This window comes from Alternaria arbusti (genome assembly GCF_024043155.1).
Source record: "Alternaria arbusti strain BMP 1465 chromosome Unknown scaffold_3, whole genome shotgun sequence".
NCBI classification, from domain to species: domain Eukaryota; kingdom Fungi; phylum Ascomycota; class Dothideomycetes; order Pleosporales; family Pleosporaceae; genus Alternaria; species Alternaria arbusti.
The window spans coordinates 1,172,190-1,199,826 of NW_026249943.1; the positions used below are offsets into that span (position 1 = coordinate 1,172,190).

Sequence of the window (27,637 nt, forward strand, 5' to 3'; positions counted from 1 at the left end):
CAATTTCCCTTTCACCTCTGGAAAGATACGAGCAAGTTCAGGGCTCTGGATTAGGTTCATGCAGTATAACACACAGCCACTGCTACATCAATACGCCGTACTTATCCTGGAGTCTCCGCATCACCATCCAGTGAACCAGATCCCGCGCCGCAGTTGCGTCTTCCAAGCTATCATGACCTTTATTGCCTTTGGTCTGAATGTCCGTGTCCAGGTACTTCTTTAGCAGTGTCTTCAACGCCAGATCACCCGTACCCTTTTTCTTCTTCTTCTTGGGCTCACCCTCAGTGGGGTTGGTCGAGTCGATCATTGTCTGCGCATCAGTCGCTGGGGTAAGCATGCTACTCGTCGCTAGTCCTGTGACCTCCGGAAGGCACTCCTCCACCCTTCTTGCCGCCTCTTCACTAAGCTCTTTTTCTCTGGCTTCGATTGCCTTCTTCTCCTGAATGATCTTGTGCTCTACGACGTAGGAGTCTACGACTTTTGTGTGTATCCACTTCAGTGCCTTGAGGTCATTATGAACGCTGTGTCCAACGAGGATAGTCTCTGGACCGACAAATTTCCATAACAGTTTTCTCGCCCCAGTCTAAAATTGGTGTACAAAGTCAGTACATGTCTTCCTTCGGCTTCTTCACGTAGTGACTTGCCTTCCCCTTTAGCGTGGTCTTCTCACTTATAGCTTCGTTCATCTGATCCCACGTAACGCCCGACCACTTTGTGTTGAGATGTTGCATTGGTTGATCAGGCTTAACAAGGTTGTTAATGAGCACTTCTCCGGTTATGTAATCGATGGCGCTCAGGCGAATGAGCTCAGAGTCTCCACTCCTGGCTGTTCCCATCTTCAGAATGGGAGTGAGAAGTCAGCATGTCTCACATACATTCTGTAGAGCTAGAACATACCTCGCAGTCGATTGCTACGGCAAATTTGGCGTTCATCCTGCGGTCCGCATCCCAATGACGAAAAGGTGGAGTCGGTTGGAATTGATGTAGGCGTTCGAGCTCACCTGATCGATATTCGCGTATTCTGTGCTTGTCGGAAGTCCTACATGGCTGGGCCTCCGAGACGTGTTTTCCGCAACACAACCAGCACTAACAAGATTAGTTGGGTTAGGCAACGTCGAGTCAGCCTGCCCTCACCTTTGTCGCGCGGTCGACTGGCGCTGAGTGGTGGAGACACTCTATTGTGCAATACTGAATTCCAGAGCTACCGTTCTCGTATGGTACGATCATACTTGGCAATGTCTTGAAGGGCGTGTCAGGTGGATGTGAGAGAAGCTGTTGGCTACGGCGCGTTATGGCCTGTTGGAGACCCTTGCTAAGCTGTTGGATAGCTACCAGGAGTTTAGCAATACTCTTAAAATCGATGTGCACAGTCCAGGCACTGAGCTTGTACTAACTTTGATTGCATTTGCTGCATCTTCGTTTCAGATGAATCTCCTCATCTGTCAACTGTGCAAAGTTGTAGCCATGTTTTCGCAGAGCATGTGTGGGTTCTAATAGGCTCAGAAATTCTCGGATGTAATAATCCCCGGGCGGTAGTTCGAGTATTGAAGGTGCTTGGCCCTCGCATGCTTCGGGTGGAGGGGGATATGGGACGACATCGCCGGGTGGGGTTGGTCCTGTTGCTCCAGTGTTCATGATCCAGAAAATGTCTAGAAATCGGCTTCTTGTGAAAGTGTGTGACTCAGGCTGATGTGAAAGATGCTGGAATGTGAGTAGTCCAGGTTTCGATACTGGGATGCGGTGTTTGTCTGCTCAGATGAACCCACCGCTTTCCTCTAAGGCTATAGTCCAAGTGACATGCAGGGTAGCTACCGGTGTTTGGGATATATTGCCTGCGAGTCCTGCGAGGAGTGGCAGACAAAACTGGTGACAACGGTGGTGATACCGAAGAGTCTATGTGATGGAAAAGTGGGGGAAGCGGAATCGGGATGGCGCGTTGACAAGGGTGAGTGCGCTAGCACCATGTCGCGTCTTCCAACAACGTCGCCAGCTGGGGTGCATTCACCAACAAGGTCATAACTACATGCTCTTTGTGCTACATTCTACAGATCATTGAGAGAATGAGTGAACATGGCCGCCAAATTCATGCAGGATTTTGGATCCTGCTCCGTATTTTATCCCGACACGGCACGTAGGGGCTTCGCCACCTGGGCAGCCAGCTGGATTTAGCTACTCATTGTAATCTCCAATCCGCGCTGATATGCATGACGTCATGTGCCGCCGGTAGATGGTAAATCAGCCTAATCCAGTCGATGTTCCATGAACTACATACCCTCGCAGCCTCGGTAGTGCTATACAACAGTATAACTTCCCAGGTCATGCAGAAACGTCGAAGCCTCGTAGACAACCGCCCAGACAGTGCGCAAACATGGCCAAAACCACAGCATTCAACGTCCTCGTTTTCAGCAAGACCACAGGCTACCGTCATGACTCTATCCCAGCTGGAATCCGCATGTTCCACAAGTTAGCCAGCGATACGAACCTCTTTAAAGTCACAGCTAGTGAAGACGCCTCGTTGTTTACCTCGTCTTATCTCGCGCAATATCAAGTCATCGTCCTCCTGCAAAACATCGGCGACGACATCTTCACCCCATCCGAACTAGAAGCTTTGAGGGCCTGGGTGAAGAATGGCGGCGGTATCGTAGCTATCCACGGCGCAGCTGCAGCTATGCAAGGGAACGAATACTACACGAACTTGGTCGGAGCAAGTTTCGACACGCATCCCGATCCTGAGCCCGGTACCATCGTTCCTGAAGAGTCTGGCCTGAAACACCAGATCATGAACTGCTGTGGTGGGCGTGAGGGCTGGAAGGACGAATGGTATAACTTTCACACTCATCCAAGAGAAAACAAGAACCTCCAGATCTTGCTCAGAGGTGATCCGAAGACATTCCACGGAGGTAAACACGGAGATGACCATCCGTTGGTATGGTGTCAAGAGTTCGAGGGTGGAAGGGTATTCTTTACGTCTTTGGGTCATTTCGATGAGGCGTACGAGGATCCATGGTTTGTTGGACAGGTCGAGAGAGGGTTGCTGTGGGTATCAAGGCAAATGGAGGTTTGAAGGAGGGTAGATGACTTGACAAGTTGTCTTTGAGACTGGTTACCATCGGTTTGAGGCTGATGGCGGAGTCAACGCAAATGAAGATTGTAAACCCAATACCGAGATACGCGCAATCGCAGATACAAACAAGTAACGCCGTGCGCCAGACCCAAGACTCCGATAGACTTACGGTGAGGCGTTGTGGTACGGAGCGCCTGCTCACCGCGAGTGATGATGGACTAGCGTTAACACATAACAAACGCTCATCTCAAATTCTTTTCAGCACCACGTCCCACACACTCTGCTCCAAACACTCCTCCCATCATCTGCCTTCAATTACTTCTCCCATTACATACTTTCCACGATGGTTCCCGCAAACGAAACCCCCGCGCCACTGTCACAAGCCGAAGAGGCGGAAGTTGAAGCGCTGTTCGAGAAGGCGAAGAAGCTGCCCCCAGGCATGTTTCGACAGCTCAATGAGCAAGAGCGCAAGATGCGCGAAATGGCCGCCGCTGATCCAGAAATGGCGCGCTACCTTGAGAGCGTTTGCCGCGCGTACTTGAGCAGCGGAGCGAGTTCGGCGAAACCGGATACCAAATTGGAAGAGGAAGATGAAAGCAAGAAGGAAGAGGAAGAGATGGAAGAAGAGGAGGGTAAGGCGAAGGCCGAGGGTGGAGAAGAGGAAAGTGGATGAAGACAACTTCCGGCTTGGTAAGAAGCCACCTCACTAAAATCTTGCCATCTCTGGACATAATAGACTAACAGATTGGTAGCCAAGGCGTGATAGCTACTATCTGATCCGGGGATAGATGAAAATTGAGGTTCTCGAATAGAACATGAAATATCAGTGAACTCCAGACTTATTTGAGGAGAGTCGTATTGTCATCATTCGTGTGAAGAGAAGAGAATCCTACGTAATACCATACCCTATTAACTCCGCCTTGCTAATATATCATCAATTACCTGTCGTTCCTTCGATCCATTGTCTACTCCGCACTAGCATTTGTCTTAGCCGCCGCAGCAGCAACTGCCTTCAAAGCCGCCGGGGCATCGTCCCACGGCATGACCAACTCAACAAACCGCATCTTCTGCGTCTCGCCACTGCTAAACTCTTCATCTTGGAACAGCTTCTCAACCTCCTCCTTCGTCTCCACTCTGTATGTGAGTACACTGCCTTCTTCAGCGCCGAAAACGCGGGGAATGTCCTTGTACTTCCATTCCTGGACGTCATTGTAGGAATCTTTCCATCCGTGGATGAGTCGTTCGATCGTGTAGCCCTTGTTGCAGATGACGAAGATGATGGGAGCCAGCTTGTTGCGGATCATAGTGGAGACTTCTTGAGCGGTGAGTTGGAAGGAACCGTCACCTGTGAATAATATAGTGCGCTTGATGTTTGACTCCTTCGCGGCGAGGGCAGCGCCTTGGCAGGAACCGGTTGCGTAGCCGATGGAACCCCAGAGAACTTGTGAGATGGCGTTGACGCCAGCCGGGAAGCGGGTTTCCCAGATGCCAAAGTTGGATGTACCGGTCTCGGTAATGAGGACGTCATCCTTCTTTAACCACTGACCGAGCTTTGGCCAGAACCAGGCGTGTTTGATGGTTGGTTCTGTCGATGAAGTCTCCTTGTCTGGGATGTTGTTGTTCGGGTTGGGTCCAGATTCGATGTTCAGCTTTCCCAGCTTGGCTGTGACTTTGGAAAGCACGCCGTTCATTCTAACACCAGGGTATTCCGAGTATCGTACTTTGCATCCGTAGCTGTGTAGGTCGATAGTCGTGAGCTGTGACATGCGGATGGTGAAGCCTGCAGTGTTGAAATCGGATTTGATAGCACCAATGCTGAGCACGAGGTCGGACGACTCGACGCGTTCACGCACACCAGCGTTTGAACCGTCTCCGGCGTAAACACCACCGTAGTTCGGCAGAGTCTCGTCTACCGCACCCTTTCCCATTGGGGCGACGAAAGTGGGTATTCCAGATTTCTTGATGAGCTCGTGAGTCTCCTTCAGTGCTCGGTGGCGGATAGCGCATGCATCTACAAGAATGACGGGGTTCTTTGCCGCGTGCAGATACTTCAGTACCACGTCAACGACGTAGTCTTCGGCTTCTTGGTCGTTTTGCGGGTATTCCAGATCAAGCGGAGTATTGAGGCGATCGCCGTCGACCTTCTTCGTTACCATGTCGCTAGGCAAGGAGATGTAGACGGGCCTCGACTTCAGGTAGCATTCCCGAATGGCGTTGTCGATCAGCATGGCCGCTTCGTGCTGGCTGTTGAGCATCGAGACAGCACACGAGATCTCCTTGGACATGCGCGAGAAGACCGTAAAGTCGCCATTTCCAAGAGTGTGGTGCAACAGCGCTCCGTTTCTCTGAGACACAGTCGATGGGTAGCCGACGATGTGGACGATTGGGACGTATTCCGAGTAGGCTCCGGCGATGGCATTGACAGCGGACAATTCACCCACGCCGAAGGTCGTTACCAATGCAGAAATGCCCTTGACTCTTGCGTAGCCGTCTGCGGCGTAACCTGTAATGATCGTCAGCACCTATCGCATGAGACAGACGGATCGACTTCGGTCGCTCCCGCAAGCGAGCCGCTGATAGCCCGAACGCAAGAACAAGCTCCACGTACCAGCATTCAGCTCATTGCAGTTGCCGACCCATTTCAGGCCGACTTTGGGGATGTAGTCGAGTGCGACGAGGTTGTAGTCTCCTGGAACGCCATGGACGGACTCAACGCCGACCTGTTGTAGTCTTCGGAAGAGGTACTGGGATCGTGTCAGCAGCTAGCGCGCTTTCACACGCGTGTACAGCCCATGACTTACCTCTGCGACGTCAATTGGGTTTTTGATATCCTGCGATCGTAGATCTTGCGCCATGTTGCCAAGCTGTCAGAGAGATGAAGCTTTGGATGCTAAGAAAGTAGTTCGTTTGATGGGGTGGTGGCAGGCTGTTGGGCGCAGCTACCTTTAAGGGTCCGCGAAGTTTACAGCAATGAGGTCATGTCCGGTCTTTACCGGCCAGCGCCATTGTTGGGCCTGTCTCGTGCGAGTGCATCGGGTGCATGTGGGATGCTGCACCATAGTAACGCGACGCGCAGCATACCACGCCGTTTGTCAGCCCAGGTGGCGTGAGCTACCAAGTCTGCGGCATAGTATTGCTACCGGATGCGTGCACTCGCAGCTCGAAGTCTCCTTGACGACGAAATTCTTCGCAACAACACCAATCCACAATGGACCTGTCTCGCATCAAACACGCGATAGATATGGGTGAAGAAGTCGAGACATCTGGAAGTGGGGCGCATCCTTAGCTTCGTGGGAATTCCATGGTAGCGGAACCACTCTGCCAACATGTTCTTAGTAACTATGCATCATCACCTGCGTGGCAGCAAACGCGAAAACTGGTCAATATCAAAGCTTTTCTAAGCATGCAATCGAATGTTCATATCACGACTTTGTCTCTTGCAGTCTGTCTTTCGTCATCGCCTGTACCCTCTCTACCAACTCGTCGTTTAGCGGCGTTCTCACACCCACTTCTCGTCCTCGCCTTGCCCAGTATCCATTGATGTATCTGATTTCCGTCTCTCTTCTATGCCTCATATCCCATACCATGCTAACGGTCGTCGCTCTGTTCTTCTCGATTATATCCATAACAGTAGCATGCAAGGCTTTCGCTGAAAACCTTTCCTTTACTCCCTCTACGCCCTGTAGTTCAGGCAAAGCGAGAATGACAGACGAGATCTCTTGCATGAGCCTCATGTTGGTTTCTGGGATGCTTAGAATGTATGCTGTTACGGCATCTTCGAGCGCGCAGATAGGGTTGCTGAGAGCGTTACAGGCAAGCTTTTCTAGTTGTATCTGGAGTATGGTGGGCCATGGGTAAGCCTGGCAGTTCAGACGAGGTGCGCGAGGAAGAATTTCCAAGAGAGGTGAGGGTATCTGTGATATATCGCCGTCTTCTCGCGGGACGGGCCCTACCGATGTTGCTGCAGGTCCTGTATGGGTGACATCAAAAGGTCCGTTCAGAGTGATACCATGCGAGATCACACCCGTAATGTAATTTGGTCGCGTCTGTGGATCAGGCCACAAGAACATATTTGCGTCTTCTATCATGCCTGCCCCGTTCTGCAGGAATGTGATATTTGATGTGCGCGAGAGTCGGGGTAGAAGAGGTTGGAGGGCTGCCACAGTCTGCGTAGACTTGACGCATACGACAAGATCGTTGATAGTTTCGTCAGTTGGGGGTCCTGGTAGCTGTAGTACCTCAGCATTCCCAGCTATGCACAGCTCTTGCACCGGGTGCCATTCTTTTCCGTGCAATACTTCCACGTCATAACCCGTTCGGGCAATCTGTTGGCCCTCGCACGTCTGCAGTAGAAGAATCTTCCCGTTTCTTAGGTACTCGTTCATGAGAGAAGGACGATGTAGCAGCAGGTTTACTACTGGCCTTGTGGGTATCTCGGCAAGCGTGTGAGCTGTGAAAGTGCCTACACTTCCCAGGCCCAGAACATGGATGCGCGGGGAGGCTCTAGTGCTTGAAATGCTGCGATGGTGTGCGGGCTCCTCGGACGCCGACCCCCAGCTTCTGAAGGTGCCTGCGAGGGGATGGCAAGCTTCACGACGCCGAGAATGAAGAACATGCCCCGCTCGAGGCACCCCTATGACAGAGTTTAGACGCTGGCAAATTGCCATCTTGACCCACGTCAAGAATTGGAGATTTTCAGGAGAATAGTTCCTGCTCTTGATGATGGTGTTCCTGGTGGGTGTACATGTCGCGCTTTACGGCCTACGTTAGGAGGCTGACCCCACGCCAACCTAGGAAAAAACTAAACAGCCTAGAGCCTACGTTGATTTTAGGTCGCCTACTTTGCAAGTTTTTGTTCTAATGTAGTCTACAGACCTGTTCAATTTTCTTCTTCTATGTGGTGACCCTGCTTGCTACCTAGGAAGCCGCTGCCCCACCACGGATTAGTAGAAGGACACATGGAGACCAGAGAAATATGTCTACACCGTTGAAGCGGTGTACTCGACGGGTAAGTTTGGCGGAGATCGCAGAAGGAGCTGAGTCTGAAATTGTTGATACGAGGAAAGGTGGCTACCTGGGTATTGGAATGGCTACGTGGATGGTCGTACGGATGCGCCGATGGATGGCATGTTCCGCTCAGTTCCTGACTAACGGTAGACGATAGCTTCAGCCCTGACGCACCGCACCGCAGCCCCGGCCTCGGCTGGTGCTCACCTGGGTACTGCGATGCGGTAGCCGTGGTTCGCTCTGTTGGTGTGGCTGTCACGAGTGCACCGCCACGTGCTCGTGTGACATGAAACACGGTCGACGGTGTCTCTCCGGAACGCTACGTAATGATCCATGCGCATTGAAAGTTACTGCAGCGTGGAAGGCGGGTCGAGAGCGCGCAACGGCTGACAGCGTCAGAGTGCTGGGCGCCTCCAACAAATCACCTTGCAAGCTTCACTGGTGGCCCGTGCCTCTCACGACGGCCAGCCCTCAGGCAGCTGTCGACGGCGGCGCGTTCGGTCGCTCAGTCGCTGCGTGCCCCTCGTCGCCGCTGTTGTCGTGCCGCCGTGTCTTCTGACGCTGCAATCTCCCGCCAGGACCTGCATCTGCCGGCGCTGGAGTGCCCATCTTTGTTGCGACGCCGGCCAAGCGCATCCGCCATCCTCGAAGCGCCCACGTCGACGCAAGCGCAGGCGCCGCGTTTCTGCCCTCGATTCACTGCTCCAGCGTTCACCCCCCGTTCGTGCCAACGGCTCCGCGATTCGTAGCTCGTATTGCACTGTCCGCTAGGCTCTGGGACCCACAGGTTCCGTCAAAGGAGCCCAAGGAGCCTCTGGACGACGTTTCCGCGGCAGCGTCATGTCGTGATGGGACGGCCGCTCTGCTGATTTGATACGAGGACATGACCCACGAGTCCCGCCAGCGCTCCGCGTCCAACATATCGACGCCCTCCGACCGCTCTGCCCGTCGCGCACCGCGCCCGAATCGCAACCCGCCCACCAGCCTCCCGCTGCCCGAGATCCCCAGCGTCACCTCGTCGCCCTCGTCGTCGCTGCAGCCGCTGGGCCTGAGCAACCTCGGCTCGCCATATCCCTCCTTCTCCCCCGGCGGACCCAGCGCGCCTGCCTCGAGCCCACGCGGACGGGCGCATACCGTCCAGGGTCCAGCGATGCATCAATACATCCCCCCTCCGCCGCCCCAGCCCTCGAGCACGCCCGCCGGCCACATCGCCCTCCCCCCGCCGCCTCCACGGCCTACGGGCTACGGCAACCTGGGCGGCATCTCCATCCCGCCGCCTCCCCATGCCAACAATTGGGGTCCCCCGCGGCCCCAGTACCAGCAGCAAGGCTACGACCCGAGCCAGTATCGCAGCTACCCTCACAGCATCCCCCCTCCGCCAGGGCCCCCGCCGCAGCAGATCCAGCACGAGCGCGAACCTCCACTGACGTCAGCCACGTACATCCCCGGCGGCGAGTCATTCGGACCTGGTGTCGGCATCCCTCCGCTGCACACCTCGAGAGGCTACCCCGAGCCATACTACCGCGACGACAACTACTCCGCCAACGCCGACACGTCCGCCCAGGGCTTCTCCAGCAGCCTCCTCGAGAGCGTCCAGAGCGTGCAATATGGCTCCAACAACGGCTTCAACGCGCCCCCGACGCCCAGCAGTCGCAACCACCTCAACATACCGACCGAGAGAGCCCAGGTCTACGACTCGTCTGGACCGCCAACCGCCACGCTGCAGAACCCCATGGTCCAGAATCACGGCAGCGTCTATCACCGGTCCGAAAGCAATGGCACGACCCCCATATCCCCACATGACTCTTCGATGCACTGGCCAGCCGAACGCGTCCAACACTGGCTAGCGAGCAACAATTTCTCACGAGACTGGCAAGAGACGTTCAGGACACTGGGTCTGGAAGGCTCAAAGTTTCTGGACATTGGCCGCGGCCATGGCAGCAAAGGCAATGTAGCCATGATGCACCAGGTCATCTTTCCCCAATTGGCCAAGCAATGCACCGCAAGCGGGACCGGATGGGATCAGAACAGAGAGCGAGACGAGGGTCGCAAGCTGCGCAGACTTGTGCGCTCCATCGTGGAGACGGGCCATATCGCCAACCCCCGCGCAGCACCGCAACGATCCGACACTGGCATGACGAGCGCCGGGACAGAGGGTACTGTGGAGAATTCACCGTACATCGGCACCAGAGGCATGGACTTTGGATCAACGCCAACCACTGCTGGCAATGGCGAAGAGAGTCCGGGCCGTCAGCTGCTCTTGCACTCGCCTGGTGGTAGTACGAACCCGCCCAGACGCATCTCTACACAGCAACGCAATTTCACTGTGCCCGGTCTCGGCCCTACTCCAGATTTCTCAGAAGGACCTGCACGCAGTCCCTATTCGAGGGAGGTTCTGCAAGGCCTAGATCCAAAGCCTGTACGCCATAGCCCGAATGCATCCTCAGAGTTTGCGCCATCTTCATTGGGTGCATCGAACTATCGCCAAGCAAGTCCGCAGCAAAGCCCAGCGCTCCCTTCAGCCCGTCTTGCGACCAATGGCGGTCAGCTCAGTGCGGGTCTGAGCAACAACGGATCGCGGTACTATTCCCCGCATAACCGCGTCAACAGTACCGAATCCATCAACTCCACCTTTGCAAACACTGGCTCGGGTCCCCCGTCAAGCAGATCATTCGATAATCGTTCCGATAGTCGCAACGAGAACCGGAAGAACGGTTACGAAGGCTCACGACCAGGTACTGGACTAGCTAGATATGACTTGGAAGCGCCCACCAGCGCTAAAGATCATGAGAAAGGTTTCTTCAAGAAAATCATGGGCGGGCGGAAGAAGGAGAACCACCCATCTCCCGATGACACGAGCCTGGATTCACCCACTAGTCCGGCAAGTCATCGTACGCATCCAAGCGGGTCCCTGTTTGGGAAATCTGGCATGAACTCAAGCGAGACTTCCTTGAACGAGCGACCCCCTTCGAGACGATCAGCTCAGACAGACTCCGACAATCGAGCAACAGGTCGTACTCGCACATCCGGAAGAGAAGATCGCAAATACGCTTTTGTCACACCAGATGGCTGGAACTACCGGCTCATCGACATCACCAACGTAGATTCACCAGCAGCTCTACGAGCTGTGTGTTGTGAGGAGCTGAGTCAGGGTCTGAGCCAGATATCTGGTGTAGAGTTGCATCTCACGAATCCTGGGCAACAAGACCACGATCACCCGCTGTCCGACTCAAAGTTGTTGAAGGCGCGGTCGCAATATGGGAATCGAGTCGGCGAGCTCAAGATTTTTGTCAAGATACCGCAAGAGGGAACCGTACCTCCATCTGCCGGGCTAGGAGTGTCGCTACCCCATACAGCTGCTAGGTCTATCGATGAGGACGCATACTCTCGGCTGAACGCCGACTCTCAACTAGATTCTCCAGGAGGAAAGTCAGGAGAGTCCACGCTAGTCGCAGATAAGAGTGCAGCTCTTCGCAAGATGGCAGAGAAAGCCGAACCCATGCCGAACAATGCAGGTGACAGGCCTGCAGAATCGGCTTGGGAACCGCGTGATGACTTGGCCGAGGAGGAACGAAGAAAGCTGCTCGAAGCCGCTGCTGAAGAGCACCGCAAAGAAACAAAGCGGAAGCAGGAAGAATATCTGAGGAGTCGATTCCAGAGGGCCAATGGACACAGTCCTGACCTGAACCCCACTTCAGCCGACAACCTCAGCTACCGCAGTCAGCGTATTGTTGACTTTGATGAACCCCGCGCTTCTCCCTATGAGGACGTAAAGAAACCATTCGATGCTAAACCCAAGCAGCTTGTCCCACTGCGAGAGCCGCCACCAGTGCCAGCCGATACGAGCACACTGTTGAAAGCCAATTCGCTGTCGAGGGCCAAAAACCGCGGCTCATGGCCCGAGAGTGATGATGGCAAAGACAAGCGGAGATCAACAGAGTCGCAGTCAGAAAAGCGCAAAGCCATTCCTCAGGCTGCAAGCGGGCTGGGAGGCATCGCTGCTGCTATCATCGGCGCTGGTAATCTTGGGGCAGGCATAGGAGCAGCGAACAGGGCGCCACCAAAGGGTCCTCAACCAGCAAACAGCGAAGGCTCGCCTGAAAGCATTCGACCTTCACAACAGGTATTGCTGGATAATGGATTCGCAGCTAGATCTGGCTCCGGAAGAAATAGTCCAGGTGGGTCACCTCGCAGCCCCGGCGAGCTCACAATGAGCAAGGGAAATATACCTTTCAGAATACCTGACTATGAGGAAGCTTTCGGAGACGACACGTCCAACGAGAGGCCAGACCTCAGCCTTGAAATGCCCGATCCAACAGCACCGCGATCGAGAGACGAGCGGTCTCGTTCGCCAACTCGAAGTCCCCATACAGCGCACGCTCCAGAGTCTACCTTGAGCAGAGAACCATCACGGGTGTCAGTGTACGGTCCCACTCACGACTTCGAAGAAGCGCGAGTGTCGTTCATCACGAAGTCTCCAAATCTGGAGCCTATGGATTCTGACGACGATGATTCTGACGATGGCTTGTTCGCTGCGCCGCTCGCAGGACGAGCTGGTCCACCCACACCTGCCCAGAGCACTCCCATCACTCGGACCAACTCCCGCAGCCAACGGCCAAACCTTACACTCAAGACACAACGGTCAAAGAACTCGCTAGCGCAGGTCACGGAAAAATCTGAGCAAAGCGCAGCTGGTGATCGCGATTCGCAGCCAAGCGACTTCCACCCCGAGTCGGCTGCGTCTGCAACGTGGACCGACTCGCCAAATGATACGAACAAGTTTTCCCGTCGAGAATCATTCGCCAGCGATGTCTGGGCAAATCGTCCACCAGCTGAAGCCCTCGTGGAACACCTTGACGAGCTCTTCCCGAACGTCAACCTCGATCAGCCGATGCTTGAGGAAGAGGAAGCGGATGGTGCTGCAGAGTCAGCCAACGATCCCCCGCCTATACCCGCCGAGCCCACTCCTCAACCTCTCACCCGTGGTGGTGCAGGACTGCAGAGTATCGCGCAACGCAACATGAGGAAATCAGGCGCTGGTTTGGGCCGCACAAAGTCTATTCGTGAAGTAGTGAAGTCGCAATACCAGCCACTCGACAAGAGGCCACTCCCAGGCCAGGCACATGCTGGTGCCGGTCCATCGCGTGTTGCTACGTTACGCAATGGTGGTGACATTGTCAGGCGAAAGTCGACGAAGATGTTCAACGCCAGGACTGAGCAAGTGCGACCTCAGCGCGGCTCACGTCTCGTTATGGAGACGATACCCCAAGATCATCTGCCAAGTGTTCCATCGCGACAGCCAACATTCAAGTGGATGAAGGGACAGCTCATCGGCAAAGGTACATTCGGTCGCGTCTATCTCGGTATGAACATCACTACCGGAGAGCTTATCGCAGTCAAGCAAGTCGAAGTCAACGCCAAAGCAGCTGGTTCAGACAAAGACAAGATCAAGGAACTCGTCAAGAGTCTGGATCAGGAAATCGACACCATGCAGCATCTCGACCACCCCAACATTGTGCAGTACCTCGGATGCGAGCGCAAAGAGTACAGCATTTCCATCTTCCTTGAATATATTTCCGGTGGCAGTGTAGGATCCTGCATCCGCAAGCACGGGAAGTTTGAAGAGTCTGTCGTCTCTTCGCTCACAAGACAGACGCTGCTCGGTCTCTCTTATCTCCACCGCGAAGGCATCCTCCATCGCGATCTTAAAGCCGATAACATCCTGCTCGACCTCGACGGCACGTGCAAGATCTCCGACTTTGGTATCTCCAAGAAGAGTGACAACATCTATGGCAACGATGTAACAAACAGCATGCAAGGTTCCGTCTTCTGGATGGCGCCCGAAGTAATTCGCTCTCAAGGCCAGGGCTACTCAGCTAAAGTAGACATCTGGTCTCTGGGTTGCGTAGTCCTTGAGATGTTTGCGGGTAAACGTCCTTGGTCCAAGGAAGAGGCCATCGGTGCCATTTACAAGCTTGGTAGCTTAAACCAAGCCCCTCCCATCCCCGAAGACGTCTCCAGGGTGATTGGCGTAGAGGGCCTGAGCTTCATGTACGACTGCTTCACCATTGACCCCATGGAGCGACCTACAGCCGAGACATTGCTACGAGCGCCATTTTGCTTTAGCGATCCAAATTACAATTTCCTGGACACGGAGCTCTATGCTAAGATCCGGGGAGCTTTTCAGTAGTTGTTGACATACTTGCGATAAATTCAATTTAGGTGGGCGATGATGACGACGAATGTATTGGAATGGTCACAGTGTATATTGGTTTTATATACCCACTTTTCGTTTGTTTTCTGAGGATGATGACGTCTTTGTAGCGAGCTGCGCGGATTGAAATACGATACCTGGTGTACTCAGTACTCTTTTTCGAACATACTTGTGACGTGTCTTGCCGTTACAATAGGTTCTTGGAAACTGGTGGCTATTAGCGTCAACTAGGGTTCATATTTGGGTACACAAAAATAATGGTGTTGCGGGTAATAACTGTAGGGAAGCCGAAGTGAGAGAAGCATTGATCGTACTGCATTACCTATCCAGCTACGGTTCAATCTATGACACGCTCTAGACAGATGGCACGATGTGTCTACTTTATCCATCTTCGATCGCGTACAAGGCGACTGGATCAGCGTGGGATGGTATATACAGGGTTCACCACTATCTGCCGTCAGCGATTGCGTGTTCAGCGGACATGAATCCCATCCTCTTCGTCAGCTTATGATGGCGATCAACCTTCTGAGCTACTTCGGATTGGGGCGGCGGTATGTCCCGACTGCCGAAACTTAGATGCTGTACGTCCTTTCGGCGCTTTCTTGGTACTCAATAGGGTAGCTTCAGCCGAGCACATACTGGTGTCTCGTCGGTTCAATAGTTTATTGGGGTCTTCGCCTCTTCTTCTGCTGTTGTACCACCGTGAGGAGAGAGTTTGATCAAGCTTTCTGGTAAGGTCAGAGACATTGCTGCACTGCTGAGCCGTTCGCTCTGGTTGCGCATTCATCACTGACGAGACACTGCCCCATTTCGCAACGCGAGCCGCGCCGTCCTTCTGCTTCGTCCCTCGCAACGCAAGTCACGGTCCGAGACATTGGGAAACATACGGACATCATGCTTGTATACGGCGAGGAAAGATGACAGCCCCAAAGTCAGATGATGTGAGGTATCAGTCCAAGGCGAGTGAAACGTTTCGCCAAAGTACTGTAATCAATCGAAGGCGGCAATTGTCTCTTAGTGTGCGAGTATACGGACGGGAACTGAAAATAGAAGGCGATTTTGTGAACTGAACAAGGGAAACGATGTCATAAAGACAAAGTGGACTGTGTTGCGCGTTACCGTCAGCCGCTTACTCTCGGCGACCCTCGTGGCGGATCTGACACTCGCCTGTGGAGAGGACCCATCCTCGCATCTTACTCGGAGTGCCGTGGGTCTGAACACAGGCGTTATTGCCGCGCCGCCGCAGGTGCTGGGCATGCAGCGCACCGACCGAACCGAACAACGACGCCAGCTAACGATACTTCTAGATTTTGGAAGATCCGCCGTCTGGGTTCGCGGACGTCACTCCACGGCAAAAGCACTTGTTGAGCGGCGATATCGATAAAACATCTCCACAGAGCAAAAGCTTGATCCGATTCAAGCACTGCAATATGCGGAAAATAGGAGGGTTGAAACAACGATGTGGACGGCCTTGACATGTGGACGGTGATCCATGACTGGTGAAACAGGGCCTGGCGTGTTCCTGCATAAGATCGGCCAACAAGCGAGCTGCCGAGGAAGGCAGTCAGCAACATGCCTGAGGAGCGCATAACGTGCATAGTAGAGGCCATCCCCATGCGGACGGGGAGCAGTGCTGCAAGATGAGGATGTGCATTGATAAGGCCGTGGTGAGTTCTGCTACACCGTCCTGGTGCGTGAGCTTGCATGGGGTCGTGGGCGTAACGGTAAGCAGCGTGCGCAGGACACGCCGCAATCAAAAGATGCGAGAAGTGGATGCAGAAGGCGAAAGTACCGGTCCTCTTGTGGACCGCGAATGGTTCTGCAGCCGGAGCGTGCCTGAGGCGTCTGCGTGGCGGTGCTGGGCCCGCATGGAGGGTTTGCAGCCGATGTGCGTCTTTTTCCTTTTGCCATAGATGAACGACTCGTTGCTCGGGCCCACGTTCAGGCGGACAGGTCGCACGATGATAGGGAGCGCAGTCCGTCGTGCCATCTCCCACGGTAGCGATACATCACGTCGCGACGACAGCGTGGGCAGGCAGCGAGGCGCACGCCGGCGGCAGTGGGCTCCCAAATCACCAGCCTGCAACGGCCCCGGCGTGCGACGTCTTGCCCGCATCGAGCCAAGTCAGGGGAAGGCGGCGCGGATCACTCGTCTTTAGACGTTTCGGGACCACCAGGGGACCAATCGTCGCCCGTCACTACCGATGCCGCCACGAATACGACTACACCCCCGGTCCAGGCTCAACCGCCTCGTGTCCAAAATGGCGACCAACCGCACCGCCGTAGGCCGAGTTGAGCATGGACTGGGAATAGCATGCCTCGATATATGACCCTGCTGCTGACCCGCCCCTGCTCCGTTTACGCCGCAACTCTGATTCCTCGTTCTTTGACGTCGAGGTCTCTACCGCACCCGTTTTCTTTCCAGACCTTCAGGCTTGCTCCAAAGGTCGTTACGCTCTTTAGCATCGGTTTTAATAGTCCTTCCTTCTTTAGGTTCTCGAGTCACCTTCACTTTCGACTCTTGGCCGTCCCGGTCCTTCAACCAAACACAAAAAGCACCCACTTACCTTCTTCACCATGGCCAACTTCAGCAAGCCCGCCAGCATGATGACCATGGTCTTCGGTCTGTTGTCGCTTCTTCAGTTCACCGTTGCTTTCCAGCATGGCTCCCACCACCACGCACACCCTGCTCGCGCCGCCAGCGACGCTTCCATTGCGGCCCACATCAACGAGATCGAGGGTGAGCTCACCAAGCGCCAGTCGAGCGGCCCCATCGCCATCACCGGTGTCTGCAGCTCTGGCACTGCCTCCAACGGCCAGTGCAACGGCGGCAGGACTTCTGCTCCCCGTCTTGAGATCCGTACCTTGGCGCGCAACGCCGACCAGTGGAATCTGTACCTCCTCGGTATGGAGAGGTTCATGGGCAAGGACAAGGACGACATGCTCTCGTACTACCAGGTCTCTGGTGTCCACGGTCGTCCTTTCCAGACCTGGAACAACTTCCCCGCACCTCTCCTCAACCAGCAAGGTTTCTGCCCTCACGGAGGTTCGCTCTTCGGTTCCTGGCACAGGCCTTACCTTGCCATTTACGAGGTGTGTATCTTGATAACTCATTTGATCGTACGTTAACAGTTCGCAGCAAGCATGGTACCAGAGCGTCATGGAGGTGATCGCTCAGTTCCCCTCCAACCAGCAGCAGCGATGGAGGAACGCTGCGTCCACTCTCCGTATGCCATACTGGGACTGGGCTATGGACCCCAACGGCGGCCCAACTGTCCCCACTCAGATGCGCGACTCGACCGTTACTGTTACCAAGCCCCAGGGAACCGTCACTATCCCCAACCCGCTGTACAAGTACAGCTTCGGCAGCTCGCTTCCCTCTGAGATGGGTGGAGGCCCATGGAACAGCTTCCCTGAGACTCTCCGTCGCCCGGTCGCCAACCCTACCCGCAGCAACAACAACGAGATGAACGCCCGCTTCAACTCCATCCGCGTCTCTCTCCGTGACCGTGTCTTTGCCCTGTTCTCCAGCAAGGCTAACTGGGGCGCTGCCAGCACTTCTGCCATTGGTGTCCGCACTGACCTAAGCGGCGGTGGCGTTGACAGCTTCGAGTCCGTCCACGATGCCATCCACAACACTGCTGGTGGTGAGTCTGGTGGCCACATGTACTACCTCGATGTCTCGGCTTTCGACCCCCTCTTCTGGCTTCACCACACCAACGTTGACCGTCTCCTCGCCATGTACCAGCTCATCACCCCCAACACCTACATCTCCAACGGTAACATCCCCCGCCCTATGGCTCAGTGGAACCAGGGTGAGCCCAAGAACCAGTATTCTCCTCTCAAGCCCTTCACCAAGGACACCGCTGGCAACTACTTCACCTCGGTCGATGTTAAGGAGACCCGCACTCTCGGATACTACTACCCTGAGACTAGCGACCGTTCTTACCAGCAGGTTGCTCGCGCTGTTACTCAGCTTTACGGTGCCGGCCAGAGGACTCTAACCAAGCGTGACGGTGACGAATCCGCAACTGGCCAGTACCTTGGACGTCCCATCAAGGAGGGTGACTACCACACTGTTCTTTCCGTCATTGCCAACAAGTACGCGCTTGAGGGATCCTACACTGTTCACTGCTTCGTTGGAAAGCCTAGCAGCAACTCCACCTCCACCAAGAACTCCACTGCGCCCGCGACCGAGTCAACCTACCCGCTCCTCAACATTACCACTCCTCTTCTTTCCATCACCATTGGTGGTGGCTCCGCTCCCAGCACCGAGGCTCCCAGCAACGAGACCGATGCCGCCTACGATCCATCCACCGACTACACCCAGGACCCCAACTACGTCGGTTCCTATGGTATCCTTGGTGCTATGATGCAAGGTGGTGCCAACGCTTCCCAGGCTCTCATGACTGAGGGTGCTCTTCCCTTGACCACCTGCCTCCAGGGTAAGGAAGCCGCTGGCGAGCTTGAGTCGCTCCGTCCTGAACACGTTGAGCCCTACCTCAAGGAGAACCTCTACTACAAGGTTGTTGGTGTCAAGGGCGAGATCGACGCTGACACCATCCCCGACTTCCACATCAGCGTCAAGTGCAACAAGGCCAAGCCCGCTGCCTCTGACGACGAGCTTCCCGACTTGAGCGCTCCTTACGAGGTTCTTGAGAGCGTCACTGCCCACCTCCCCGCTGGAAAGCCCTTCAAGTACATTCCCACTGCTATCGACATTCCTCTGCCCGATGGCCCAGAGTACCTCGAGCCCAGCAGCGATGGCTCTAAGCCCCAGAGCCCCAGCAACGGTGTCTTCCCTTACCCATCCATGCCCTGGGAGGAGGAGGGTTACTGCATCACCAAGCAGACCATTGAGTACGTTGACGAGCAAGGTAACTTCTTGTACTCGGAGATGTAAGGTGGTAGATTTCGGTTATAGAAGAACAATGTGGTGGAGAGAAGCATGTGTATGCTTGCGTATGAAGGAACCTTTACATAATACCTTTCGATGTACATTGGACATGAGAGCTTTTTTTTCCTTACAAAATGTCAATTGATATCCAGCAGTGGTTCTCGTATAGTTTTTCCTAACGTCATCTTCTCCTTGATGTCTCCGTCCATAGCGTAGGCGTATGTAGCGCTTTGCAATATGACTATAAACATACTTCCGTTCCGATGCCGTGCATGTGCTGCTTCATGACATGAAATTGTGAGTGCTGGTGATGGTTTCATGAAGCGAGATCTGCCTAATCCGGAATGCCTGCTGTATCTGTTAAGAAGACGATATGCGCAACTGTGCACTCATGTCGGACATCACATAGAAATCGTTTAGCCAAGGCAAGCTGCAGGCATGACAAGCTCCGGCTTGCGTGGACGACGGCGCTGTGCCCCGCTGGTACCAAAAGGCGCTAGTGGCTCTTTGGCCGATGTCTCTGGGCACGCACCGCGAGCACCACATCACGGCAGTATCTCTCATCCTGCTTGACCATTCCTAGGGTCCCTCAGGCATTCCTGCGTAAGTCCTACACCATCGTCGTCATCGCATACCGCGTCTGCACATTGTGTCTCTTCAGCATGGCGTCTGAGGCGCGCAGTCGCGACAGCTTCCCGGTCCTAATGCGGGTGTCAACATTTTATGATTGCCATGCTGATATCTCATAGACCAGTCCGCCCACCATGCCCGCCATGCTCGATGATCCCACCGCGCCGGTGATATATAGGACCTCTGGCGACGTGCCGTACCCTCCTCCTGGTGGCCCGCTACCTGTAGGCATTGCACCATGTCAAGTCATCCTGCGCGATCGCGTGACTACCGCAACGATCATACCCTTCTCTGCGCCGAATCAAGTACCCCTCACATTACTGGCATATCTCTGCGACCAACTGGGTCGCGAGATAGAAAAGGGAGATACGTACCCCATGGTTGATCCGCTCGCTCTTGAGGCTTTCGGTCCGTACTGGTTCGGTGTCTTTGGTGCGATTATGCTGCTGGGAGAGATCCAGGACGGTCGCGAACTACACGAGATGGCGCGGAGGGGTTGCGACTGGGAGAGGGAATGTCTGGGTAGCTTCTACATCAAGCCCAACTACCCAGGACGGTCGAGTCATGTCTGCAATGGCGGGTTCCTGGTCACGGATGCGTCGCGTAATCGGGGTGTCGGTCGCTTGATGGGCGAGACTTATCTGGACTGGGCTCCGAAGCTTGTGAGACTCGCCGTGAGGGTTACATCGCATGCGCTAACACGCTCAGGGCTATACCTACTCCGTCTTCAACCTCGTGTACGAAACCAATGTTGCTTCATGCCGCATATGGGATGCCCTCGGCTTCAAGCGGATCGGTCGCGTGAAGGGTTGCGGTAACCTGAAGTCGTATCCCGGCGAGCTAGTCGATGCCATCATATACGGAAGGGACCTGGGTCAGGATGACGAGTTCGTGTCTGAGGAGCGCTTCGACAAGATCCGCTTCTACCTCAAGAACGGAAAATACCCCAACGGTGCTGATCGAGCAGAGAAGAGCCGTCTCCGTAGCGCGGCGACGCACTACAAGCTCACACCCGGAGAGGGCGACGGCCCTGAGAAGTTGTGGCTCAAGGGCAAGGAGGTTATTGCGGATCCTAAGCAGCAGTATGAGATTGCTCGGGAGATACATCACAAGTCGCATGGGGGCATCAACAAGACTACGGCAGCGATTGCGGAGCTCTACCATTGGGTTCGCATAAAGGAGACCGTCAGCCAGGTCATTCGCAACTGTCCAGAGTGCAGCGAGATGAACAAGGGCTTGTCGGCTATGCGCCAGGGTCAGAATCAAGCACGGGCAGAGGCGAGGTCAGGATCCAGTTTCCTGTCATCAACCACTACCCAGCCAACTCTGACACCAACACCGCCGAGCTTGTTCTCACCAACACAACCACCGCCTCGTTCAGACTCACCGGGTGGCCAGCTACAGCTCGAAGCCGCACAGCACCAGAGCGCAATCTATCCGCAGTACGCCCAAGATAACGGCTACGACCTGCCAGTCGATCCCGCACTCATGCATGGTTTACAGGCCAACACCAACCTCGCCGATCTTCCGCCATCGCCGTTCCTTGCAGCTCAGGCGAATGGCGTACCTCATCCGGGGGAGCTCGACAATCAGCGCATGAGTCTTGACCCAAGCTTAGATGAGCGGGCACCCACTGCAGGGGAGGAGATGCGTAGGAGGTTGAACCGTGTGAGCCAGTATAAGTGAGTAGACATCGTGTGGTTGAGTGAAGTGTCGAGCTTAACAGCGTATGGCGAAGGTGAGTATACCAGTGATACCAGACATGTAGGCGATGGGAAATGTGTATGAAGAAGCCGCAGGAGAATACGTGGAGGATCATACCTAGGATATAGCGGCAGTTCGATGAAACAAGTAGCATAACGATGAAGTCATTGTAAAATCCCGGTTGATTTGGAACATACTTGTGACGGTGTCTGCTTGAGTTGATCTTTATTGCTGTCTGACGTATATAAACTAATGACTACACGCTTGTGGCTCTCCCATCAAAATCGCCGGCTCACATCCTACCCCTCTCACTTTATCTGTTTCGCCAGTTCCCCTCCTACATATCTCGACCTAATTCTTTCCTTCCATTCCGTTCCTTTCGCGTCCAATCAAACATCTTCAGATAACCTCTTCCTCTTCCCATTTAACCCTCAAACAACCCCCACTCCTTCACTTGGAAGCTCTCCAAAACCTGCTCCTTGACCGCCTTGCTATCCTTCATCAACTGCGTTTCTCCACCTTGCTGTTCTGCTGGCGTGTACTCGCCTGCGTAGTGTGGGATATTGACTGATACCATGACCTGCGATTTGTGTTAGCCAACAAAGGGATAAACTGTAGATGCCTGGGGAGAAGAGGTATACGTACATCGGTACCTTGCTCCTTGAGACGGAGAAGAAGGAGATGGATATACGTGAATTCGGGAGTCTTGCGGTTGGGATGAGGGTTGGGTGTTGGTGGTGTTTGGATGAATGATAGTGCTAGGACTGGCTTGTCTCTGTAATCACAGTCAGCCTTCCATCCACGTTTCCGTATACAATACTTGATCCTCTCTTTCTTCGGTCCTGCTTCGCTTTTCCAGAATGATGGGGTGGAATACTTACGGCAAACTCTTCATCACAGCACGCTCTTGCGAGATAATCGTACTCTGATCCCCAGTCCCCTCGACCAAATCTCCGAAATGATACTGAAGCGCTTCTTCATCGCTGTTCTTCTCGACATACTCTAGTATCTCAATGACGATGCTAGAGTAGCCGTTGTTGTCGAGGTAGACTTCCTGGTGGTCTGGGATTTGGCGGATTTGACTGTTTGTTCACTTTATCAGTATGCTGTATTTTGCATTGGGAAAGATAAGTGCCTGCCAAATTAGGCATTTGGAGTTGTGGTGTTGATGGAACGCATGCAAAGGGAAGGCGCGGGATGTGGGGGCGCGCAGGATGAGAGAACTTACGAGGCGTCGGCGAAGTTTGAGGGTAGATCGAGGGTTATTGCGCCGCCGTAGAGGGGGGTGTTTGTGAATGCCATTTTGTAATGTGTCTCTATCTCGACTTGTTGCGCTCTCTGCCGGGGTTGATGTCGTTCTTATGTTGTGACTTTGACGTTGGTGATGGCGCGAAGGGACGTAGGTAGCCACCAGGCAACATCAGGCAGCATGGAAAACGGCAACCTACAACGTATTTCTGACAACGCAGCAACAGAGCAGCAGCTCACTTAGATTGCTGTGAAGTAACTGTGTGAGTAGCATCCAATTCACATATTGTTACTACTTATTTTGGGTCATTCTTTTTCCAGAATGGGCTCATAATAGCCTTCAAATAGCATCATTGATTTGGTCAACAAGACACTACAGTGACTATGATAAGGTCAAGACACTTTGGAAACCTGTGTTTCGATTTGAAATGTAGGGTATCGTCTGAACTCTTTTGTCCTTCTATATGTCCCAAATGCAAGTTTTGAACGCCGTGCAATGCATGTTCTTCTACGAGCCCAAGGGCGTCCTAACCGCGCAGCTATCGTATTGCCACCGGAGTGATGTTTGACCCCCCCGATAGCAGTTCAGCGGTCGCACTCCTAATCCTGCCGTCCATCTGCCATGGACTGCACATCAGATAGTCTTGGCCGTTGCCGTAACCTCAACCTGATGCTGCAACCTGGTCAACCTCCATCGGGGCTGTCGCGGTGGTCGTGCGTGTTCCATTGTTGGTCGTGAGGCCTATCGCTGCCTCTGCCTCCTTCTGAGAGTATGGCTCTTCGCGAAGTTGCTTGACTCTGCAGACTTGTTAAAATCTAATCCTACAGTCGCATACATGAGATGTCCTACCTGCGCTTATGGACCTTGCCCTTCTGGTGTGCGACAAAGTTGGCGTCGCTCTCAAAAAACTTTGCGCATTCCTTGCAGTAGAATTCGCCCAGACCGGGCAAATCTTCTATGGGCTTCGCATCCTTGAATTCTGCGAGATGCTTCTCGTCGCGCAGGTCGGCGTGGATCTGATCGAGGTCGCGCGTGTGTCGACGTGTCTTCTTCTTGGAGTCTTGTCCGCGTATGGCTGGCATGGTGGGCAGTATCCGCGGCCGTCGGTTATCCGTGTGGAATCGTGATGGTCGGCTATAGAGAAAGTTGCAGTGTGGGGACACCTGCCGACGGGGGCCCGTGCCCGGTCTGCAGGTCAGAAAGACTTGTGGAGCTAGGTCAAATTAGGTGCTGGTAGATGCTACTGTCGCTCCAGACCCGAAATTTGCCATGTCTGCAGGCCTGCACGCTGACTCGGCACACAATTGTTGAGTCGGAAAAGGACGCGCAGGCCGCCGGCAGCAGCGCGCGCGTGAATGTGCTATCGCAGAACGCCAATCACCTGCAAAAGGAACGAGCGCGGGGTTGGTGAACCGCTGCCGGGTATGACGTCTGGGTGAACACCTATAGCTTCCCGACACATGGCTGCGCGGCCTCCAAGACGTGAAATAGCAGCAGGCAGCCAGTCGCACACAGCGCAATTACTCTCTCCATAATTGCGTCTCCATTACATCGCCCTTGCACGTGAAGCGGGCCAACGGGACTGCGCTGCCGACCTGTTTCTGGTTCTGGCGCCGAGGTATTCCGCACGCAGCTGGGGCTAGACGAACCAATCACGCCCCTCGTGATCCTCATTAGTTATCGCCCAACTTGAGGCAGCTTCTGACGTTCTTTTCCTCCGCTTCCTCCATCACTCTTCTCTCCACACCACTCCCCTCCTCAAACTTCACCATGCAGAAGTTCTCGAGGCTCGGCCGCCTCGGCCAGAGCCTTGCTTCGCGCAGGCAATTGGCCACCGTCAGCGATGCTCCCCTCTCTCGCAAGGTCGAGATGACCAACTGGGAGAAGGGCCACTACATCAACTACCAGAAGATGAACGAGAACCTCGAGATTGTTCGTGCCCGCTTGAACCGCCCGCTCACCTTCGCCGAGAAGATTCTCTACTCCCACTTGGACGACCCCCACGGTCAAGAGATTGAGCGCGGCTCCAGCTACCTCAAGCTCCGCCCCGACCGTGTAGCTTGCCAGGATGCCACCGCCCAGATGGCCATTCTTCAGTTCATGTCAGCTGGTCTGCCCTCCGTTGCCACACCCACTACCGTCCACTGCGACCATCTTATCGAGGCCCAGGTTGGTGGTGAGAAGGATTTGGAGCGCGCCAACGAGATCAACAAGGAGGTCTACAACTTCTTGTCCACCTCTTGCGCAAAGTACAACATTGGTTTCTGGAAGCCCGGCTCTGGTATCATTCACCAGATCGTGCTTGAGAACTACGCTTTCCCTGGTGCTCTCCTCATTGGTACCGACTCGCACACTCCCAACGCCGGTGGTCTCGGTATGGCCGCCATTGGTGTCGGTGGTGCTGACGCTGTCGATGTCATGGCTGGTCTTCCCTGGGAACTGAAGGCTCCCAAGGTCATTGGTGTTAAGCTTACTGGCAAGCTCTCCGGCTGGACTGCTCCCAAGGGTACGTATTTGCATTATTGGTTTTTGAAGCGGGGCAACCACGCTAACGAAGTCTACAGACATTATCCTCAAGGTCGCTGGTATCCTCACCGTCAAGGGTGGAACTGGTGCTATCGTCGAATACCACGGACCCGGTACCGAGAGTCTATCCTGCACCGGAATGGCTACAATCTGCAACATGGGTGCTGAGATTGGTGCCACCACCTCGCTCTTCCCCTTCAACGACCGCATGTACGACTACCTTGCCGCCACTAAGCGCCGCGACATTGGTGACTTCTCCCGCGAATACGCCGCCCAGCTCCGCGAGGATGAGGGTGCCGAATACGACGAGCTTATCGAGATCAACCTTGACGAGCTCGAGCCCCACATCAACGGTCCCTTCACCCCCGATCTAGCTACACCCATCAGCAAGTTCAAGGAGGCTGTCAAGGCCAACAAGTGGCCTGAGGACCTCAAGGTCGGTCTTATCGGTTCTTGCACCAACTCCTCGTACGAGGACATGAGCCGTGCTGCCTCCATTGCTGAGGACGCCATGTCCCACGGCGTCAAGGCGAAGTCTCTTTTCACTGTTACCCCTGGTTCCGAGCAGATTCGCGCCACCATCGAGCGCGACGGTCAGCTCAAGACCTTCGAGGAGTTCGGCGGTATGGTCCTCGCTAACGCATGTGGCCCTTGCATTGGTTAGTTGTCTCTCTTCTTTTCAAGGTAGCCTGGAGGTATACGATACGTTTTGTTTTGTCTCTTGACAAAATAAGCGCCCTCGTATGCTTCAGAGCTGCCGTATTCCCCCTCCTTCACGACGCAGCCTGGAGGTGTTCGATACGTTTGGGTTTGTCTCTTGACAAAGTAAACACCCTCGTATGCTTCAAAGCTGCTTAGTTCCCCCTTCATTTCATGGTAGCCTGGAGGTATCCGATACGTTTTGTCTTGTCTCTTGACAAAACAAAAGCCGTCGTATGCTTCAGGGCTGCTATTTTTCAAATCGTATCTGAGCATCTGCTAACGAATCTCCAGGTCAATGGGATCGCCGCGATGTCAAGAAGGGCGAGGCTAACTCAATCATCTCTTCTTACAACCGTAACTTCACTGGCCGTAACGACGCCAACCCCGCCACCCACTCTTTCGTCACTTCCCCCGACCTTGTCGTCGCCATGACCATTGCTGGAACCTTGAACTTCAATCCTTTGGTAGATGAGCTCGAGGGAGCGGATGGCAAGAAGTTCAAGCTCAAGGAGCCTTCCGGCATGGGTCTTCCCGCCAACGGCTACGACCCAGGCCAGGATACGTACCAGGCGCCACCCGAGGATCGCTCATCCGTCTCCGTCGCCGTTTCGCCCACCTCCGACCGTCTCCAACTTCTTGAGCCTTTCTGTAAGCAACACTCTTGTGCGAAATACACGGTGCATACTAACTTTTACAGCCGCCTGGAACGGCGAAGATGCGAAGAATCTCCCTATCCTTATTAAGTGCCAAGGAAAGACTACCACCGATCACATCTCCATGGCCGGTCCCTGGTTGAAGTACCGTGGACACTTGGACAACATCTCCAACAACATGTTGATCGGTGCCATCAACGCTGAGAACGGCGAGGCCAACAAGGTCAAGAACCTTCTCGACGGATCTTACGGTGCCGTCCCTGATGTCGCCCGAAACTACAAGAAGAACGGCGTCCCATGGGTTGTCATGTAAGTACTTTTTCTATACACGCTTACCAGCCTCTTGCTAACTTCGAACGCAGTGGTGACTGGAACTACGGAGAAGGCTCTTCCCGTGAGCATGCTGCGCTTGAGCCCAGGCACTTGGGTGGCGCTGCCATCATCACCCGCTCCTTCGCTCGTATCCACGAGACCAACTTGAAGAAGCAGGGTATGCTTCCCCTTACCTTCTCGGACCCTGCCGACTACGACAAGATCGGTCCCAATGATCGTGTGACCTTGGCCTCCACTGAGCTCGCCCCGGGCAAGCCCCTGACCATGACTGTCCACCCCGCCGATGGATCCAAGGAGTTCCAGGTCAAGCTCTCGCACACCTTCAACGAGGGCCAGATCGAGTGGTTCAAGAACGGCAGCGCTCTTAACACCATGGCTAAGAACGCCAAGCAGTAGATGCACAGAAGAGAAAACGAACGAAAACAATCACCACCGGGGATGTAAATACGGAGGACGGAATACCCCGCAAATGCTTCACGATTGGGGATGAAAGTCAAATCAGGGGTGGAGCAGAAATATGAAGAGAGAGCTGGGCGTCCGCAGACGGGCGCAGCAGTAACGGCTCCTGGGTCGATCTTTCGGGCTCAAAGTAGTTGGGTTTGCTTGTATTTGTGATGATTAGCATGCAATGTATGACTGATTTTTTCTGGTTACAATA

At 54.4% G+C, this 27,637-nt stretch overlaps 10 protein-coding genes across 10 annotated transcripts; 6 read left to right on the forward strand and 4 right to left on the reverse strand.

Annotated features, from left to right (window-relative positions):
* Positions 1–82: 82 nt before the first annotated feature.
* J4E86_003036 (uncharacterized protein) lies at positions 83–836 on the reverse strand (the record flags this gene model as incomplete). The annotated part of the gene is made up of 2 exons (XM_051443592.1): positions 83–572; positions 610–836. The coding sequence occupies 2 exons, from the start codon at positions 834–836 to the stop codon at positions 83–85; spliced, it is 717 nt and encodes a 238-aa protein (XP_051305087.1).
* Positions 837–2,368: 1,532 nt separating this feature from the next.
* J4E86_003037 (uncharacterized protein) lies at positions 2,369–3,064 on the forward strand (the record flags this gene model as incomplete). Its single annotated transcript, XM_051443593.1, has 1 exon — positions 2,369–3,064. The coding sequence occupies one exon, from the start codon at positions 2,369–2,371 to the stop codon at positions 3,062–3,064; it is 696 nt and encodes a 231-aa protein (XP_051305088.1).
* Positions 3,065–3,407: 343 nt separating this feature from the next.
* On the forward strand, positions 3,408–3,816 carry J4E86_003038 (uncharacterized protein; the record flags this gene model as incomplete). Its single annotated transcript, XM_051443594.1, has 2 exons — positions 3,408–3,729; positions 3,809–3,816. 2 exons carry the CDS (start codon positions 3,408–3,410, stop codon positions 3,814–3,816), a joined length of 330 nt encoding a protein of 109 aa, XP_051305089.1.
* Positions 3,817–4,029: 213 nt separating this feature from the next.
* J4E86_003039 (uncharacterized protein) lies at positions 4,030–5,919 on the reverse strand (the record flags this gene model as incomplete). The annotated part of the gene is made up of 3 exons (XM_051443595.1): positions 4,030–5,567; positions 5,673–5,808; positions 5,866–5,919. 3 exons carry the CDS (start codon positions 5,917–5,919, stop codon positions 4,030–4,032), a joined length of 1,728 nt encoding a protein of 575 aa, XP_051305090.1.
* Positions 5,920–8,954: 3,035 nt separating this feature from the next.
* On the forward strand, positions 8,955–14,261 carry J4E86_003040 (uncharacterized protein; the record flags this gene model as incomplete). Its single annotated transcript, XM_051443596.1, has 1 exon — positions 8,955–14,261. The coding sequence occupies one exon, from the start codon at positions 8,955–8,957 to the stop codon at positions 14,259–14,261; it is 5,307 nt and encodes a 1,768-aa protein (XP_051305091.1).
* A 2,601-nt stretch (positions 14,262–16,862) lies between these two features.
* J4E86_003041 (uncharacterized protein) lies at positions 16,863–19,188 on the forward strand (the record flags this gene model as incomplete). Its single annotated transcript, XM_051443597.1, has 2 exons — positions 16,863–17,378; positions 17,425–19,188. 2 exons carry the CDS (start codon positions 16,863–16,865, stop codon positions 19,186–19,188), a joined length of 2,280 nt encoding a protein of 759 aa, XP_051305092.1.
* Positions 19,189–19,946: 758 nt separating this feature from the next.
* J4E86_003042 (uncharacterized protein) lies at positions 19,947–21,498 on the forward strand (the record flags this gene model as incomplete). Its single annotated transcript, XM_051443598.1, has 2 exons — positions 19,947–20,474; positions 20,521–21,498. 2 exons carry the CDS (start codon positions 19,947–19,949, stop codon positions 21,496–21,498), a joined length of 1,506 nt encoding a protein of 501 aa, XP_051305093.1.
* Positions 21,499–21,940: 442 nt separating this feature from the next.
* On the reverse strand, positions 21,941–22,818 carry J4E86_003043 (uncharacterized protein; the record flags this gene model as incomplete). Its single annotated transcript, XM_051443599.1, has 4 exons — positions 21,941–22,096; positions 22,162–22,291; positions 22,398–22,598; positions 22,745–22,818. 4 exons carry the CDS (start codon positions 22,816–22,818, stop codon positions 21,941–21,943), a joined length of 561 nt encoding a protein of 186 aa, XP_051305094.1.
* A 608-nt stretch (positions 22,819–23,426) lies between these two features.
* On the reverse strand, positions 23,427–23,847 carry J4E86_003044 (uncharacterized protein; the record flags this gene model as incomplete). Its single annotated transcript, XM_051443600.1, has 2 exons — positions 23,427–23,562; positions 23,615–23,847. 2 exons carry the CDS (start codon positions 23,845–23,847, stop codon positions 23,427–23,429), a joined length of 369 nt encoding a protein of 122 aa, XP_051305095.1.
* Positions 23,848–24,535: 688 nt separating this feature from the next.
* Positions 24,536–27,375, forward strand: J4E86_003045 (uncharacterized protein; the record flags this gene model as incomplete). The annotated part of the gene is made up of 5 exons (XM_051443601.1): positions 24,536–25,271; positions 25,330–25,950; positions 26,285–26,641; positions 26,691–26,955; positions 27,009–27,375. 5 exons carry the CDS (start codon positions 24,536–24,538, stop codon positions 27,373–27,375), a joined length of 2,346 nt encoding a protein of 781 aa, XP_051305096.1.
* Positions 27,376–27,637: the final 262 nt, after the last annotated feature.